The sequence below is a fragment of the Zingiber officinale genome, chromosome 1A (genome assembly GCF_018446385.1).
Source record: "Zingiber officinale cultivar Zhangliang chromosome 1A, Zo_v1.1, whole genome shotgun sequence".
Taxonomy (NCBI): Eukaryota; Viridiplantae; Streptophyta; class Magnoliopsida; order Zingiberales; family Zingiberaceae; genus Zingiber; species Zingiber officinale.
Window position 1 is genome coordinate 165,805,862 of NC_055987.1, and position 18,813 is coordinate 165,824,674.

The 18,813-nt window shown below is 36.3% G+C and overlaps 1 protein-coding gene across 1 annotated transcript; it reads left to right on the top strand.

Annotated features, from left to right (window-relative positions):
• The first annotated feature begins 2,100 nt into the window (after window positions 1-2,100).
• Window positions 2,101-3,995, top strand: LOC122038290 (trimethyltridecatetraene synthase-like). The gene is made up of 2 exons (XM_042597949.1): window positions 2,101-3,072; window positions 3,254-3,995. The coding sequence occupies exons 1-2, from the start codon at window positions 2,164-2,166 to the stop codon at window positions 3,875-3,877; spliced, it is 1,533 nt and encodes a 510-aa protein (XP_042453883.1). The 5' UTR covers window positions 2,101-2,163; the 3' UTR covers window positions 3,878-3,995.
• The last annotated feature ends 14,818 nt before the right edge of the window (window positions 3,996-18,813 follow it).

Here is an 18,813-nt window from a genome sequence, read left to right on the forward strand (position 1 = left end):
GAGACACAGAGGAGAGCTGAGGAGGATCGGAGGTGAGCCGATGAGGAGTGGAAGTGACATGAGGAGCAAGTTGCTCTCATGGCTCATATGTGACAATTCATAACTAATTTGCCTCCGCCATCAGTTACATTTCATTCAAATTCACAGGAGACTCAGGATCCATTAAATTACAATGATTAGCTTTTTTCTTAGGTTTGTTAAACTTAAACTATTTTTTTATCATACATAAATTATGCAAAATATATTTATTCTATATATTTTTATAATTTAATATACTAATTTCTAAATATTATATTACTATATATTTCAGGAGTCCAAGCCTTTTGACATTGATAATCATCATTTGCTCATTTTCTCTATATCAAAATTGGTTATATATATATGCAACATTTTTATTTATACATAAATATGATATAAATCTATAACATTTGACTTTTTGCAGGATTTTTCTATTAATATTTTATATATGGATGTAGTATTTATATTATAGATATGGATGGATAGTGTATTTTTTTTCTATTAATTTGTTTGTATGAATATTCTATTAATGTTTGTATGAATTATGCTTAGTTTTTGTCTGAGATTTTGTTTGTATGTTCTATTAGATGATTGTAATTATTTCTATTATGGATTGTGAAATGTGTTTATATTATGAAAATGCATTTGTATTTGTGGAAAATGATAATATGGATGTATGGATGAATGTGAATTGTGATTGTGTGGATTGTGAATGTCATCGTTTGTGATAATTTTATTTATCTATGAAAATTGGAATCAGGTCTAGCCTAATTCAAGCTGGCTGTGTGTAATTTCTTTTTAAATTTCGACGAAATACCGACGGAATTGAGATTTCGTCGGCAAATATCGAATCGATATTTTGACAAAATCGGGATTCTGTCAATATTCCCTAAAAGGATTTATCGACGGAATCGAGATTCCATCGGTATTCATCGACACAATCAAGGATTCTGTCAGTAAATCCTTTTAGGGAATACCGATAGAATATTTTTTCCATCATGATATTTGACTACGGAAATCAGAATTCTGTTAGTAAAATATTTCCTGGCAAATTAATTTCTGTCATAATTCCATCACTGAACACCTATAACGACAGAATTTCAATGGAAATTTTCGTCAATAAAATTGTTTATTATTGTAATAAGAAGGGATACACCTTTTAAATTTTTAAACAAAAATCGTCCCACCCCATCAGCCCCTTATAAATAACACAATTGCTCTTCAATATATCGTTCAATATTATTATCTTATGTCATATACATTAAATCTTGAATATGTCTCATCATCTAATTATATAAACATGATAAATCCATATGATATTTATTTGGTATCCATTATAAAACTGTAGCTGTCACGTTATTATAGAAGTTATATGATAAATCCATATTGTATTCGCTGTAAAGTAGTAGCCACTATAATATTGTAGTAGTTATAATTTCGTAATTATTACTGTAATTATAACATCTATAATTCGTAGCTGTTACATTATGAATATTATTGAACAAGATAAATTTGTGTTATAATAATTATAAACTGCAGCAGCTATAGTTACAATGTAGATATTATTAAATAAAATAAGTCTATGTTATAATTATTATATTATAACAATTATAAAATTATAATTGAACTAGTCAAATTTATCACCGGTTGAGTAGTTTAGTTTAAGTTTAATGGTTAAACTTTCATTGTAAAATTTGAATCTGTGGTGCACCATTTTTAAAAAAAAAATCTGGATAGCTAGATTTTTTTTTAAAAAAATGAGGAATTGATTAGGTGGAATACCATTTTAATTAAAAATCATAAAAGACGTTCCTCTAAATATTATTGAATAAGATACTTCTTTATTTTCTTTATTGTCACAGCTAACAAGGGTAGCAATCAATATTATTGAATAAGTTAAATTTGTCTAATCGATTCAAAATTTAATTGACATGAAAAAATAATGTCTAACAGTGTCGAGAATTGATGGCGTCCTTTTAATCCCTCTTTGTTTTGTTTTTGTAAGGCGCTTTGATTTTTGTCCATATATTTTTTCTTTTTCCTTTTCACATAGCAATATTTCAAGGCATTTTCTAAGTATATATATATGGCTCCCTTCCTCAGTGTCTGCACCGGCATCTCACTTCGATCCTCCGATCTCCACCAATGGCGTTCCCCCAATGGGCTATAACCTTAGCAATCGTGCTCGCCGCCGCCGTCGCGCTTATTCGGCGGAGACGAGGATGGACCGTTCTCAACCTGCCGCCGGGCCCCCGGCCGTGGCCCATCATCGGCAACCTCAACCTCATCGGCAGCCTACCCTTCCGCTCCCTCCACGATCTATCCAAAAAGTACGGTCCCCTCATGTCCCTCCGCTTCGGGTCCTTTCCTGTCGTCGTCGGATCCTCCGTCTCCATGGCCAAGTTCTTCCTCAAGACTCACGACATCTCCTTTGCGTCCCGCCCCCAAACCGCCGCCGGCGAGTACACCACCTACAACTACTCCGACATCACCTGGTCTCCCTACGGCCCTTACTGGCGCCAGGCCCGCAAGATATGCCTCCTGGAGCTTTTCAGCGCCAAGCGTCTCGACTCCTACGAGTACATCCGGGTGGAGGAGGTGCGAGCCCTGAATCGCGCCCTGTTCGCCGCCGCCTCCTCTGCCTCTCCTGTCCTCCTCAAGGACCACCTCTCCACCGTCAGCCTCAGCGTCATCACCCGCATGGTTCTGGGGAAGAAGTACTTCGACCCGACGGTGGAGAGCGCGATCGTGTCGCCGGAGGAGTTCAAGGAGATGATCGACGAATTGTTTCTGCTGAACGGTGTGATGAACATTGGGGATTCGATCCCCTGGCTGAATTTCTTGGATCTCCAAGGATATATCGGGCGGATGAAGAAGCTGAGCCGCAAGTTCGATAGGTTCCTGGAGCACGTTCTCGACGAGCACAACGAGCGGCGCCGGCGCGAGGGTACGGAGTTCGTGGCCAAGGACATGGTCGATGTGCTCCTGCAACTCGCCGATGATCCCAATTTGGAGGTCAAACTTGAGAGGCACGGCGTCAAGGCATTCACCCAGGTGCACGGAATCTCAGTTTCTTTACCGAGTATCTTTAATCTAGACGTCAATTTTCAACCAATTAAATCCGGAGAAGAAATGGCTCGCAAATCATCAACAAAATCTTTGAAATTTTTCAATATTCCAAACTCCTATTTGTGACTAGAAACGAACACTATTTGATATTTGAACAAAATTGTAGGATATAATTGCCGGTGGCACAGATACCTCAGCGGTATCTTTGGAGTGGGCCTTCTCGGAGCTCTTGCGTCGTCCCGAGGTGTTTGAGAAGGCGTCGGAGGAGCTGGACCACGTCGTTGGCCGCGGACGGTGGGTTGAGGAGCGCGACATCCCCAGCCTACCCTACATCCAGGCGATCGTGAAGGAGACGATGCGGCTCCACCCGGTGGCGCCGCTGCTGATTCCTCGCATCTCCCGCGAGCAGACCACCGTCGACGGCTACAATATCCCCGCTGGTACGCGGGTGCTGGTGAGCGTGTGGGCCATCGGGCGGGACCCGACGGTGTGGGACCATCCGGAGGAATTCCGGCCTGAGCGGTTCGAGGGTAGAACGCTGGACGTTAAAGGGCATGATTACGAGCTGCTGCCCTTTGGCGCCGGCCGGCGGATGTGCCCCGGTTACAACCTCGGGCTCAAGGTCATCCAGCTCAGTCTCGCCAATCTGGTGCACGGGTTCCGTTGGAATCTGCCTGCGGGGATGAAGGCGGAGGAGCTGAGTATGGAGGAGATATTTGGGCTGTCGACGCCGAAAAAAGAACCGCTGCTTGTGGTGGTGGAGCCGAAGCTCCCGGTTCACCTTTATTGACAGTTATTATATATATATATATAAAATAAGAATGTTCTTCGCGAGCAATTTTATGTGAAGCAATTCCAAAAATAATAATAATAATAAAGTATGGGCTTTTGCTTAAAAATTATTATTATTTATGAGCTTTTGTTATTATTATTATTATTATTTTAAAAAATAACTTTCAGTGTTTGACTGTTTTATCAAAAGGTAGTTTGTTCTCCAAATTAAAGCTAATTGTTAGACTTAACTTACATTGTAAAATTAAAAAAATATTTTATATCTAATTTTAAGATATTTAATTAAAATTTTGACATGTTTTGTTGAATATTTTTCCTTTTAGGTCAAGAGATATCTCCTATGTATATTCTCCAAATAAAAGAATATTGGCAAGCTCTATTGGCTGCTGATCTATTGTTCTCTCTTCTTCATAGTGGGCCGGGCAACAGAGGAAGAACTTCCTGTTTTGCAATATGAAATGTCTATGTTTACATATATTGCTCCTCCTTAAATTATTATATATTTTGTTATATATATATATATATATATATATATATATATATATATATATATATATATATATATATATATATTATCCTGCGGTACACATCTGCGCGGATCGGTGCAGTGGATCGATCCAGCAGGCGCAAGAAGACGAAACGGGGTTGGCGCGAGAAGACGAAGCGAGGCTGGCGCGAGAAGACGAAGCGGGGCGGTCGCGGAGCAGCCAATTCTGGCCGCGATCCGGGCGGAATTTGCTCGCAGTCGATTGACACTTACTATTTCTTGAATGTTATCCCGCCCAGGTCTTTGATCTTTCAGCGACGCCACCTACGCATTTTGTTCGTTATGGTTTAATTTGCTTAGAGAATTTGGCATCTCTGGGTGATGATTGTACAAAGGACATCCGTGCAAATATAATAATATATGGATGTTTATATATATATATATATATATATATATATATATATATATATATATATATATATATATATATATATATATATATATATATATATATATAATTTTCTAATTTAAAAAATAAGGGTATTTTTGTAACTTTATCTATTTAACCTTCATTCCATTTCCTTTCCTCCCAAACAAAGTAACACATGTTACGTTAATGAACCTTCCATCCCTCCCAAACAAGGAGAAGTTAAATATTTTACTTCTCCTCACTTCCCTTCCCTTCCCCTCCCTTCCCCTTCCGTTAATGAACTTTCCCTCACTTCATCCAAATAGAGGGTTAGTTGAATTCCAAATCAAATTATTTTAAAACTTAATTAAAAATTATTTTAAAACTTAATTAAAAATTATTTTAAAACTTAATTAAAAAACACTTTAAAAACTTAATTAAAAATTAATTAAAAATTATTTTAAAACTTAATTAAAAAATTATTATTGTAAAACTTAATTAAAAATTATTTTAAAACTTAATTAAAAATGATTTTAAAAACTTAATTAAAAATTATTTTAAAACTTATTTAAAAATGATTTTAAAACTTATTTAAAAATTATTGCAAAACTTAATTAAAAATTATTTTAAACCCCAATCATTTTAAAACTTAATTAAAAAAGATTTTAAAACTTATTTAAAAATTATTTTAAAACTTAATTATTTTAAAACTTATTTAAAAATTATTTTAAAACTTATTTAAAAATTATTTTAAAACTTAATTATTTTAAAACTTATTTAAAAATTATTTTAAAGCTTAATTAAAAATTATTTTGAAACTTAATTATTTTAAAACTTATTTTAAAAATTAATTATTTCCTGTAGAATAATTTTAACTTAAAAAAAAGGGGGGTTCCGTCGACCGAAAAAAATCTATCGGTCGACCGAACCTTTGTTCAAACGGTCAATACTAATCAATTATTCGATTGACCGAACAAGTAATTAATCGGTCGTCCGGACTAATAAATCCTTATTCATTCACCTACTGTGCACCTACCTTGTATGTGTGCCGAAGTTAGTATATCGGTCGACCGAACATTGACTCTCAGGTTAAAAAGGACGAGGATTTAAAGGGGTCGACCAAACTTAATTAAAAATTATTTTAAAACCCAATCATTTTAAAACTTAATTAAAAAGATTTTAAAACTTATTTTAGAACTTAATTATTTTAAAACTTATTTAAAAAATTATTTTAAAACTTATTTAAAAATTATTTTAAAACTTAATTAAAAATTATTTTGAAACTTAATTATTTTAAAACTTATTTTAAAAATTAATTATTTCCTGTAGAATAATTTTAACTTAAAAAAAGGGGGGTTCCGTCGACCGAAAAAAATCTATCGGTCGACCAAACCTTTGTTCAAACGGTCAATACTAATCAATTATTCGATCGACCGAACAAGTAATTAATCGGTCGTCCGAACTAATAATTCCTTATCCATTCACCTACTCTTCACCTACCCTGTATGTGTGCCGAAGTTAATATATCGGTCGACCGAACATTGACTCTCGGGTTAAAAAGGACGAGGATTTAAAGGGATCGATCGACCGAACCCTTTATCAGTCGACCGATCAACCTCTATAAATACAGGTTTCGGCAAGCCGAAAGCCTCATCCCCCAAATCTCCTTTTTCTTTGCTTTCCTCCTTGCATTATAAGTTCTTTTCGCCGGTTTCAGTTTGTCTAGCAGGCCGACAATGCCTCGATAACCATTTCTTTGTTCTAATTCTTCTAAATACTTATGCACAATTATTTATTGCTATTATATATATATATAGTGAAAAAAGTAGAGCTATTGTGCAACGAGAGACTAGTTCTTTTAATCCCAGTCAGGACCCTAGGTTTTCTTTTGAGGAGTTAAGACAATCTTTTCCAAATAAAAAATTTAAGGTGATAGGTACTCGTTATCTAGATCTCCAATTCTACCAAACTTTTTGTCCTGAAGCCATAGAGATCAATCAGCACTATCAACTAGATAGCATTATCTTTTGCAAGCATGCATACAATCCTATCCTCTGTTCCGAATTTTATCACAACTTGTGTGAACTTGATCCTCATCACTATAGGACTAGGGTCGCTACCAGAGAGATGCTATTTGATCTAGATATGTTTCTTCGGTTTTTACGAATACGACCCTCAGTTAACCGTATCTTTTCAATGCTTCTCTTCCAAATCCATTACCTACTCCGTTTGCACATCTTACTCTTGATCTTATGTATGCCGACTTCTTTGAAGGACCACGCCCTAAAAAAATGTCTACTGTACCCCTTAGTTCGATAGATAATGCTTTTTATAAGATGGTTGTTTCCTGCGTTCATCCCCTGACATCTAGAGATCAAGGTGTTTTACGACCAGTTCATCATTTTCTAATGTATGCATTACACCATAGACTAGATTTTGACTTAGGTCACTGGGTATTTCGGTCCATTATCTATTATTCGGGGTATAGCACCTCAAATAAAGTTCATATGATCCAGTGTCATGTTATTACTGCCTATATTGCTTCTTTGAGTGTGGGAGTTCATCGGGGTGAGTTGATTGAGTTATCTGATTTTGATCTTGTCGGAATTAGGCAGTTGTCCTTAGCTGGAATTAAGACTAGCGCTGAGGGTCTGGTGTATAAACGGTCTCATCCATACTACGCACCACCGACTGTTGAAGAACCCATTGCTGAAGATGATCCGGTCCAAGCAGTTGTGCCTCCTCAGGTGTTTATTAATCCAGGATTTGCCATGACGCCTTACTTTGATTTTCCTCAGAGCAGTTCATATGCTCTACCTCCTCAGCCTAGTGACTTTTTTACCCATCCGCGTAATGATATTTTTAGTCGATTTAACTCCTTAGAGAGAAAGATGGATGATCAGTACAGCTCTCTTCAGGGTCAAATTGCAGATTTTCGTCAAGAGATGATGGATCGTACTGATGCTTTAGAAAGGAGCAGAGGCGGATGTTTGACTATTTTCGAGATGATGAGAATGAGGAGGAGTGATTTTAGGACTTATTACTTATGACTTATTGTATCTATTGACTTAGATTATGACTAAGTTTGATCTTAAGTACTTTTCAGTTATTAATGTCTTTTGGTATATTTTATAGAGTAAGTTCTTTTATTTTTGAAAATTATTACTTAGTTTATTTTTTAAAATTATTTTTGTAAAAATCCCTCTTTCAAAATTTTGGTTTTCAAATTTTTTTTCATTTTCTAGAGTAGCCTAGGTTCTAAGGTAGAACTGCATGTTCCTATAGTTCTAGGAGCCAGCATCTCACAAGCACAGTAGGATTCCTTGCTTGATAACTTAGAATGGGTGAGATGCTTAGGACCTAGCCAAAGATTTCAGATGCTTATGTCAGTGCATCGTTATAAATCTGGACTTTAAACAACATACATGAATCAATTTGAGTTGGCTAGCAAGTAAAAACCTAATTAGTATTAAAATACTCAAATTGACCAACCTAAGTCTATTGCTATTATCTTATGGTTGTTAGCTTTGTACAAAGGTTGGACATTTCATCATAAGGACATTTTTCCTTAATCTTTTTTCCCATGCTTGGACTTTTAGGTTGTAATCAATTCTAGGGGGAGCCTTGAACTATGCATTTTTCACATTTTTATCCTAATTTCAAAATTTTTAAATCCTAATTTTTATTTTTCATAATATTTATATTTTTACACTTAGTAAAATTCTTTCATATTTTTCGATTTTTAAAAATGTTCAAAATTATTTTTGAAACATCTTTTTATGTTTAAATTAAAAACAAAAAAAATTACAAAATTCTTATTTTTCATATTTTTAGACTTTTAAATTTTTTTATCTTTGCAAAATTCAGGTAAAATATTTTTCTGAAAACTTTTTAAGTTGTTAATATTTTCAAACATTTGAACCAAAACGTTTTACTTACTTGTTTGCTTTTAGAAATTTTAATTTAGTAAAATTTTTGCTATTTTTCAAAATAACTATTTAACTTAGGGAAATTATTCTTTTCAAAATTATTTTAACTTAGTAAAAATTTTCAAATTTTTTTTAGCTTTTTAACTTAGTTAAAAATATTTTTGAATATCATAATTAACTTTTTTCATTTCAAGTAATTTTTGAACACTTAGTTAAAATTGTTATACATTTCAACCCTTCTGGTTTGTTGGTCTTCCCCTATTTTTGATGTGTGTCAAAGGGGGAGAGATAGTGAATTCAGGGGGAGTTGTTTAACTCAGGGGGAGTATTAAAAGTTAAAAGTTAAATTGCTTGTTTATTTAATTATTGATTGTTGCATATTTTTAACTTAACTTTGAACCTTGGTTGCCAAACATAAAAAAGGGAGAGATTGTTGGTGCAAGTTGTACCAAAATCAAACCTAAGTTTTGATGTTGTCAAAGGTTCAAGTTAAGTCTTGTTATGATCTAACAAGTTGACTGAGTGTACAGGATGTTTACTTAATCGGGAAAGACCTAGTTGGAGGCTAGGCAGGAGAAATCTTAGTAGATCGTGGAACCCAGGTGCAAGTCCAAGTAGGTCGAGGAGACCCGAAGCTTGGCAGTGTGATCGAGAGATCTGGAGGACCGAAGATCAAGAGAAAAGTCCTGGGGAGCCGATCAAGGCTGAGTAAAAAGTCCAAACTAGATATGGAGGATCAAAGTTTGGCAAGTAGGTTGAGGTAAACAAACTGGAGGAGCGACAGTGAGGTCGGATTCCCGAAGGGAACAACCTTAGGTCGTTGATCCAACTGAAGAAACCGGGAAGGTTTCCAAGTTAAGATCAAGACAGTTCTACTGTCTTTCATATTACTCTTGCTTTATTATTGTTCTAACATCTGTTTTGCAGGAGATTTTTTTTTGTCTTAATACTAGTTTGCAGATCCGGCTAGATCGATCGACCAAACAGTAGTATCGGTCGACCGAACCAGGCAAAATCAGAACAACATTCATATTAGACCAGAACAGATCCGATCAAAGTTTGATCGGTCGATCGAACAGTAAGATCCGTCGACCGATCCATGGTGACTCAGCACTGGCCAGCTCAATAGCACCGATCAGCAGAAGAAGGAAAAAAAGGTTGATCGATCGACCGAACCAGAGGACCGGTTGATCGATCCAATCAGCATTAAATACAACATTAAAAGAAGATCTCAGCTAATTGTGACAAACAGGGAAAAGATCCTGTTCGATCGACCGAAAGGCATGATCGGTCGACCGAACCCTTAAAGGGCATTGATTGTCAGAGATCGAGCCAGCATCAGACTCCAACCAGGAAGGAAGGGAGCGGGTTCGGTCGACCGAACAGAGGGATCGGTCGACCGAACAGAGGGATCGGTCGACCGAACGCCCAAGGCACCTATAAAATGAGGCTCGAAGTCTGAGTCCAGAACAACTCTTCTGATCATCTAAAAAGCTCTTCTTCACGTACAGATTGTGCTACACATCTTCAACAGCTCAGCAAGTCACTCCATCCGGAAGTACCGACCAAGCTACATCCTATGTATACGATTGTCGGTATATTTATTTTCATATTGCACTTAAATTAAAATAAGATAGTAGGAGTGTTACTATCTTATTTCATTGTACTTGTACGATCTGCTTCTTTCCGAAGATTTTGGGAAGAAGGGTTTCAGTGCTTTGCCCATCGGTGCGGTCGAGGACCGCGGGCCTTCGAGTAGGAGTCGAGCTAGGTTCCAAACGAAGTAAACGACATTGTCTCTTTTTTTATTTTCGCTGCACGATTCTGATTTAAAAAGTAAAAGAAGAGTTTTAAAAGAAGCGATATTCACCCCGGCTCACATCTGATCTATCAGAAGTTTCATGATAAATTGCTTTCAATGTTGTTCATCTTCACAACATATTCAGTAACAAAGATGAGGTATTATTCTAGGCAATTAATCTCCTAGATTGCTATGAAGCATTCCTGAAAGTTCTGTTCTTGAATTAAAGGAACATGATGTCATTTGCTTAAATGCCTAAGTCTCCAAACTTATTGATGTTTGTGAGATAGATAAATTTGTTTTGTTGCAAAATTATGATATGTAGAAATGCTTTTCAGATTTTGAATAACTTTTTGGTCTTTGATAACTGATCACTTTGAACTTTTTTGTTAATTAAATGGAGTTTAGCTGCTTTAATGATTGCATTGACATTTTATTTGTTTACTAACATTAGAATTAGACGACCATTTAGCACACTATTAGCATCATATTAATGATTAATCTAATCTAAAAAGATCATAATCATGAAAATTTATTGAAGAACTTATTGAAGGATCTAATTGCTGGCTGAAAGGGCCATGTTTGCAAGATACATTTATTGGCATTTTGTGAAAATTCAGAAGTTAATTATTTTTGGTATTTATAGCATTAAGCGCTTGATTGAAAATCAAAGAAAATTATTTTTGGTAATCTATGCCACCTAAGTTTAGCTATTCATTTTCTTCATTACAGTTATACTCTAGCAATTGTTGCATATCTGTTGTTTGGAGGTTATAGTCAAGTGAAATACCTCATATTTTCTATTTGTTAACAATATGGAAGCAATCATTGTAATTAATTTGTGTCAACCTATCATCTTTGCAATCTGTTAATATAAGGCTCAACTTAGCATCTAACCTTAGTTATTTGTTAATCCGCTAGCCTTAGCATCTAATTGAAGGATGATAAGGCTCAACTTGCTTCTATTCAATTTTGCAGCAAAACAAACCTTCGTTAAGTTTGTATATCTTTTAGTGATTGATGCTTCAAATTCAATCCTATTAGAACCATCCTTTCTCATCAACAACAATTGCAGTCTCTCCTTATTGACAGTCATTCAGCTATAAACAGACAAGAAAATACATTCATTAATGACCCTTGAGCAAACAAAAACTTAGCATATTAAAGTAGCAAGTAAGTAGGCGTTAGTCTGCCACTGCAACATTGTCTTCGATATCCAGAATAGAGACGAAAACATGATTAACGAAACTAGAAAAAGTATCACCAACGAAGAATAATACTATGGCTAAAAGAGCGGTAGTAATCTATAGGAAGGAACAAGACCGATATTTATAGACTACTTATGCACATCGGTGAGCTTGTGAACCTGGCAAATAACATGCGACAGGCGAAAAAATGCAGACACCGAGGCACTGCTTGTTGCTGTGGCCGACCCAGGCATAGGGCAGCATGTGACCGACGAGGGAAGGGAAGGGAAGGTGAAGTAGTGGAAGCCACAGGTGGCCATGCGGCGGTAGATGTGGGAGGGAGGCCTCGGCCACGACGGCGGCAGATGTTGGTACCGGTCTGGGCGGGCCGCCACTGTGGATCACCACTGAGCAACGGATGGAGGTGGACTGGAAGGATTAGAAAGCGAGAAGAGGAAGTCGCGCAGCAGGGCTTGTTGGGCGGCAGTCCAAGGTCCGTACCAAACGAGGTAGAGGCTGATTGGGGACAAGGGGGAGCCACGCGCTCGGATAGCTGATGGAAGTCAAGAAGAAAAAAATCTGAAGTTCATATTGAGAAAAAGAAAAAAAAAATATTAGAGAAGGAGGGAGCAGCCCGGATGATGGTGTTGACGTAGCCCATAGTCTGAGTAGATCACCTAGGCTGACTCCTCTAGTGATTGGGGAGGAGAGCCCTGGCGCGGCTAGATTTGATGCTTCCAGACAAACAGAGGTGCTGGTAGGTGTTGGAAAAATGTGAATGTAACACGATTTATGAGTATTAGTGAGTGGCATTCCGACTAATCAATAGTGTATCAAGAAGGATGAATCCAAGCCGAGTTGGACCTTTTCTATAAGACTCGCGAGGCAGCCGCCTCACGGACCGGCTTAAGAAGGGGCCTAAAAAAATTATACTTATCAAAATATAGAACTCCTGCGAATCCATATGAAGCACGACTCTTAAAAGATGCTTAAAGTTATCGCTCGTATATCTTCCTTTATCTCTACCGCAAGAAGAATAGTCACGTTGATCTCTCCAACAATCAAAGTTTTGTTGATCTCTTCCTCTCTTCGAGGAACAGAACCTTTAAAAACGATAACTTTTTTTTTTATTTTTATATATCATGCAAATGCTGCTCATTTTTTTTCTCTGTCTCTTGAATTTTTTATCATTAATCTTATGAATTCTTATTTAATTTAGTAACCTTTCATCTTTTGTTAAAGATAACGCTATCGAAATACTAACGCGGCTTGATTTTAAATATGTCAATGATAGTTGAACTTAATTACTTATAGGAAAATTATGTTAATTGACATACAATTTCTCTAGTTTTTATTATTTTCAACTTTTTTTTGTTGAATGTTTTCAATGTTCAAGCCCTCAATGAACATTTTGTTTAAGTCCGCCATAGTTTTAAGATTAGATAAAAATATGATATAATTTAGCATGTTGATATTTACATATATTATGATTTAGTGAATTATTTTTCCTATATTTAAATGTTGAAACTATTTTAATCTATGAATTGTCGATGCAGACTAATATTTAGGCTTTTAGTAAACATGTCTCTTATAAGAAAACAATTGTTTGGAGCAGGAAAAAGGAAGAAAAAACAAAAGGAAGAAGTTTTAATTCAAAGTCAATCAAAAAGTCTTTATAAGTATTTCACTAGCAGCCAAAAAATAAAGCAAACAGAAGTAGTAGAACAAGTGAATCAAGATGATACTGATAATAAATTGAATGATCAGGAACATAGTGAATTGAATGAACTTCACAATGAGGATTCAAAATAATCTGAAAATGATAAAGGTGAAGTCAGTATGCCTAAAAATGACAGTGAAGTAGATATAAATCAAGAGATCTTGTTGCCTTTAAATGTTGATGATCTAGAAAATTGAGATAAAATTTAAAATATTAGGGACTTTCTAGTTGAAAGAGTTCCTAGAAAAGATAATGGTATTTTGTTTCCTCTTAATAACATCGGAAGACACTTCAATCCATCACATTATAAGAGGTAATTGTCAAATGATAGAAAATTGACAGAAAATGGTTAGTGTATTCTATTTATATGGACAAGATCTTCTGTTTTTGTTGCAAGATATTCAAGACTCAAAGAACCATAATGAAACTGTTGGTTGGTCCTAGGAAGATCATACCGGCTCCACTGTATAAAAATTTTGTACAAGTGTCGAACCTTTCCTAAACAACCTATTGTGTTATTTAGAAATTAAATTAGGAATCGCAAACAGAATTTAACATTATTGATTACAAATTTAACTTATCCATTCTTAATGGTTTAGATTTGGATCGCAAACGATGCTTAACATTATTGATCCAAATCCACCTATGTTATAAATTTAATTAAATATTAATTTCCAAAATTAACTTCCAGGACTGCATGGCGATGCACTAGTCCTTCTTGGGTATGGGATCATCTACCACCGCCTAGACAAAGCCTTTTAAGGAAAGCTAATATTTAATTTCCTTATATAACTCTAGGTTTAACCAAAAAGAACGATCGAATCACAAATTCGAAAAATAAAAAAAAAACATAAATTCGAATCACAAATTCGAAACTCTAGAATCATATGCCTCTTGTGTTTGAAATTCATACAAAAAAAAACTAGCATGTTGCGGAAAATGATTACTAGTTATACCTTTTCTTTGTATGCTAATAACCTCGAGATCTTCTGCCATATTCCTCGCCTTCTCTTGGACGTCGTGTGGGCGACGATCCTCCAAGATGAACACCACCCAAAAGCTCCTTCCTCCTTCTCTAAAATCTGGCCACCACCACCACAAAGAAATAAAAGAGAGCAAGGGGAAAGGAAATGGGAGAGGGTCGGCCACAAAAGGGAGCACAAGCAAGAGAATAAGAATTAATACATCATGAGGTCTCTCCTCTCCTTCTTTTATAATACTTGCCCAAGGCAAATAAGGAATGATTTTTATAAAAATTAAAATCTTCCTCTTATTTTTTCCTTTCCTCCTTTTTAATTCCTTTTTTCTCCTCTTGAATGAATGGTTGATTGGCCGACCCCTTGCTTGGGCACCATGCAAGGGTGGCCGGCCCTTAAAAGAAAAAATAATCTTGTAAAAATTTTATAAGCAAAGAAGGAAAGCTCTTATAAAATTTTACAAGCTCTCTTTTAAATTCCTAATGTGGATTTTAAAAAAGGAAAATTTTAAACCAAGTTTTAAAATTTAAAACTTCTCATTTAAAATTTCCTTTTTTAACATGGTTACAAAAAATGGAAAGTTTTAAAACTAAAACTCTCTTTTTAAACTCCATGTGGATGGTTAAAAAAAGGAAAGTTTTAAAACTTTCTTTTAAACCATGTGACTTAATTCAAATAAGGAAAGTTTTTATAAATTTAAACTCCCTCTTTTAAAACTTGTAGTTATCTAAAAAGAGAAGATTTTAAAAATTCAAAACACCCCTCATAGTTTGAATTATGGTGGTTGGCCCCTTCTTGCTTGGGCACCAAGCAAAGGGCCGACCCCATGGCTTGGTCACCAAGTCATGGGTCGGCCCCCTTCTTGGACACCAAGATGGCTTTTCATGAGTGGATATGAGGCATTAATGAGGCTACGACAGGACTTAGAGGAGAAATTGATTTTGGCCTCCTGACGAGCTTGAGTATCCCGTGTTCGCCCCGAACACACAACTCAAGTTCATCAATAATAACTCATTCCACTAGAGAGTTATTATTGCACTACCGCACCAATCCCAAATTACATTATGGGCTCTTTCTTATCATGAGTGTGTTAGTCTCCCTGTGTTTAAGATATCAAATGTCCATTAATTTAATTGAGTTACTGATAACTCGCTTTAATTAATATTTTAGTCCAAGAATAGTACCACTCAACTTTATCGTCATGTCGGACTAAGTCCATCTGCAGGGTTTAACATGACAATCCTTATGAGCTCTTGGGGACATTCTCAACCTAGATTACTAGGACACAGTTTCTTTCTATAATCAACAACACACACTATAAGTAATATCATTTCCCAACTTATCGAGTATATTGATTTATCGAGCTAAATCTCACCCTTTGATAAGTTAAAGAAATAAATACTAAATATATGTGCTTGTTATTATATTAGGATTAAGAGCACATATTTACATAATAACTAAGGTATTGTTTTTTTATTAAGTCAGTATAAAAAGAACTTACCTTAAATGGTCCTGCTCAATACACTCAGAATGTACTAGTGTAATATATTAGTCAAGATAAATTAATACCTAATTACACTACGACTATTCCAATGGTTTGTTCCTTTCCATCTTAGTCCTGAGCTACTATTTATAATTTATAAAGAACCGATAACATAATCTTCTGTGTGTGACACCACACACCATGTTATCTACAATATAAATTAATTGAACAACTACACTTAGCATATAAATGTAAACATTTTTTTACCAATGTGATTCTTTATTTCAAAATAAATGTTTACAAAAGCTAGGCTTTTAGTATAACTCTAATAATCTCCCACTTATACTAAAAGACTAAGCTGCCATATCTGCTGCCATACATCTGATTCTCATCCCCTCCACATGCCGATCAAAAGCTTTTACCGGAAGGGCCTTAGTGAAAGGATCTGCCAGGTTATCTGCTTATGCAATCTTGGCGACTAACTTCTCCTCGCTTGACGATGTCTTGTATCAGGTAGTACTTGCGCTCTATATGTTTACTCGCCTTATGGACTCGTGGTTCCTTCGAGTTTGCAACTGCACCGCTATTATCACAATAAATTGTGATAATTTTGGGCAAACCAGGAATCACATCTAAGTCCATTAGGAAGCTCCTAAGGCATACAGCTTCTTTTGCTGCCTCAGAGGCTGCCACATACTCAGCTTCCATGGTTGAGTCTGAAACACATTTTTGCTTAACACTCCTCCACGCAATGGCTCCACCTTCTAAAGTAAACACAGGCTAATGTAGACTTACTATTGTCCCTATGTGATTGGAAATCTGAATCCGTGTAACCCACAGAGAGCATATCTTCTGCTTGGTAAACTAGCATATAATCTCTAGTCCTTCTCAGGTACTTCAATATATGTTTTACATCAGTCCAATGTCCTTGTCCAGGGTTACTTTGATATCTGCTAACCATGCCCACGGCAAAATAGATATCCCGTCTCGTACACAACATTGCATACATTAAGCTTCCCACAGCCGAAGCATAAGGAACTGCCTTCATGTCCTCCATCTCCTTTGATGTCTTCGGAGACATCTCTTTAGATAAAACTACTCTATGCCTTAACTTAACTTGGGTTGCTCACATCAAAAAGGGGGAGATTGTTGGTACCCCAAGATTGTCTTGATATGATCAAACAAGTTAAGTTAGGTCCTGTCGTGTTTAACCCTGTGTTTAAGTGTGCAGAAATTTAGGAGCACAGAAAGTCGAGCAAAAGATGAAACTAGTGAGAAGGACGACATGGAAGAGAGCCGATGGGCTCGGTGTGTATGAGGGACGAGGTGTTGCGGAAGAGTACATCGGCAGACGAGAAGGAACGTGTGATGTTTCCGAGGGACGAGAAGCTAGAGCGAAAAATTGCTCCGGGAGCAAAAGACGCAACTAGCGAGAAGGACGACACGGGAGAGAGTCGATGGGCTCGGTGCGTTCGAGGGACGAAGCTGCAGAAGAGTACGCTGGCGGACGAGAAGGAAGCATGCGACGATTCCAAGGGACGAAAAGCCGGAACGGAAGGTTGCTCGAGGAGAAGACCGGAAGTTGAGTTCGGGTGAGTGCTATTTCAGATGGCCGAAATTACCCAAGCGAGCAGAGCCGGAGCGGAAGACCTAGACCGAGACGAGTAGCATCGGAGCAGAGAGGCCAGACCGAAAAAGTCAACATTGTTAACTTTAAGGGTTCGGGCACCCAGAATCAGTCTCGATTGATATGTACACTACGATACGCATTTCGTCGTTATTTCATCGCAATATACCTCTAGTGACGAAATATTTTTGTCACTATTTGGGGCATTTTGTGTGTGTGTGTGTGTTTGTTTGTTGTACTGCTTGACTCACACCGTCACACGGATGTCAATTGAAGAGAGATTCTAATAGCCTTCAGAGTAGCATTATCGTCAACATCATGGCATCTTGAGATCTAGATGGAATGGAGCCCAACTTGAATGGAAGAACTAAAGTTTATCTAAGGAATGATGGCGCAATGAATTAGTCCAAGAAAACTAGATCTCCCGTTAAGACTTAGAGAAGATCAAATACCCATCCCCGATTCAAAATCCACCATATAATGATGACAAAAGGTGAATACGTTCGCCTCCAGCATGAGACAGTGCCACTACCAACCCGTCCTAGGACCAACACGGTGGAATTAAATCACGGGCGGCTACTAACCTTTGAAATAGTGACCTTAGCTTTGTCGAGATTTAAACCTTAGACCTCATGATAGCAACACCTTATGTGTTAGTCACTAGACCATCCCGAGAGAACACCCAAAGAGTATATGATGACGTGACTAAACCTCATTGCATTTATTATACCTTCCTAGTTTGCATAATATGTCTTCAACAAATGCAATTGTCTCTATCTGTTAATGTTGGAAAATTTATAATCTAAATTGAGGATCAGTAACGTCAAACATGGAGAGTGGGCATCCGTGAAGAAACAAAAAGCTTTCTCATGGAGCATAATTCAACTCAGAAATAAAAGGTCCGACTGCATGAAATATATACATCTCTTAAATGGTCTGTCAAATTAATATATATTTTTTACAAATTATTATTTCAATTCACAAATGATGTTATTATCTTGAGTTAAAATTTAAAAATTAATTATAATAATATATATTTTTTTAATTATTATAAAAAATCAAGTTGTATTCAGGTCACTGCTCTCGGTGCCCAACCTGTATGCTGTCTTTTGCCGCCCATTTGGTACTACTATTTAGAATAGCTGATCCGACAAAAAAAAAAAATATATCAATGAAATATGAAATAACCTAGGTGTCATATTTCTATCTTTCATTCACCCGGGATGATCAATCTAGTCCTATGAAATTTTTCCATCGACCAACCAATAAATCCGGAAAGCATATATGAACCACGGAGAACGGCCAAACATCACG

Excerpts from the sequence above, each read along its gene's own strand:
- LOC122038290 (XM_042597949.1), top strand. The coding sequence starts at position 2,164 with ATGGCGTTCCCCCAATGGGCTATAACCTTAGCAATCGTGCTCGCCGCC. Across the intron at positions 3,073-3,253 it reads GCGTCAAGGCATTCACCCAG|GATATAATTGCCGGTGGCAC; the intron begins GTGCACGGAATC and ends ACAAAATTGTAG.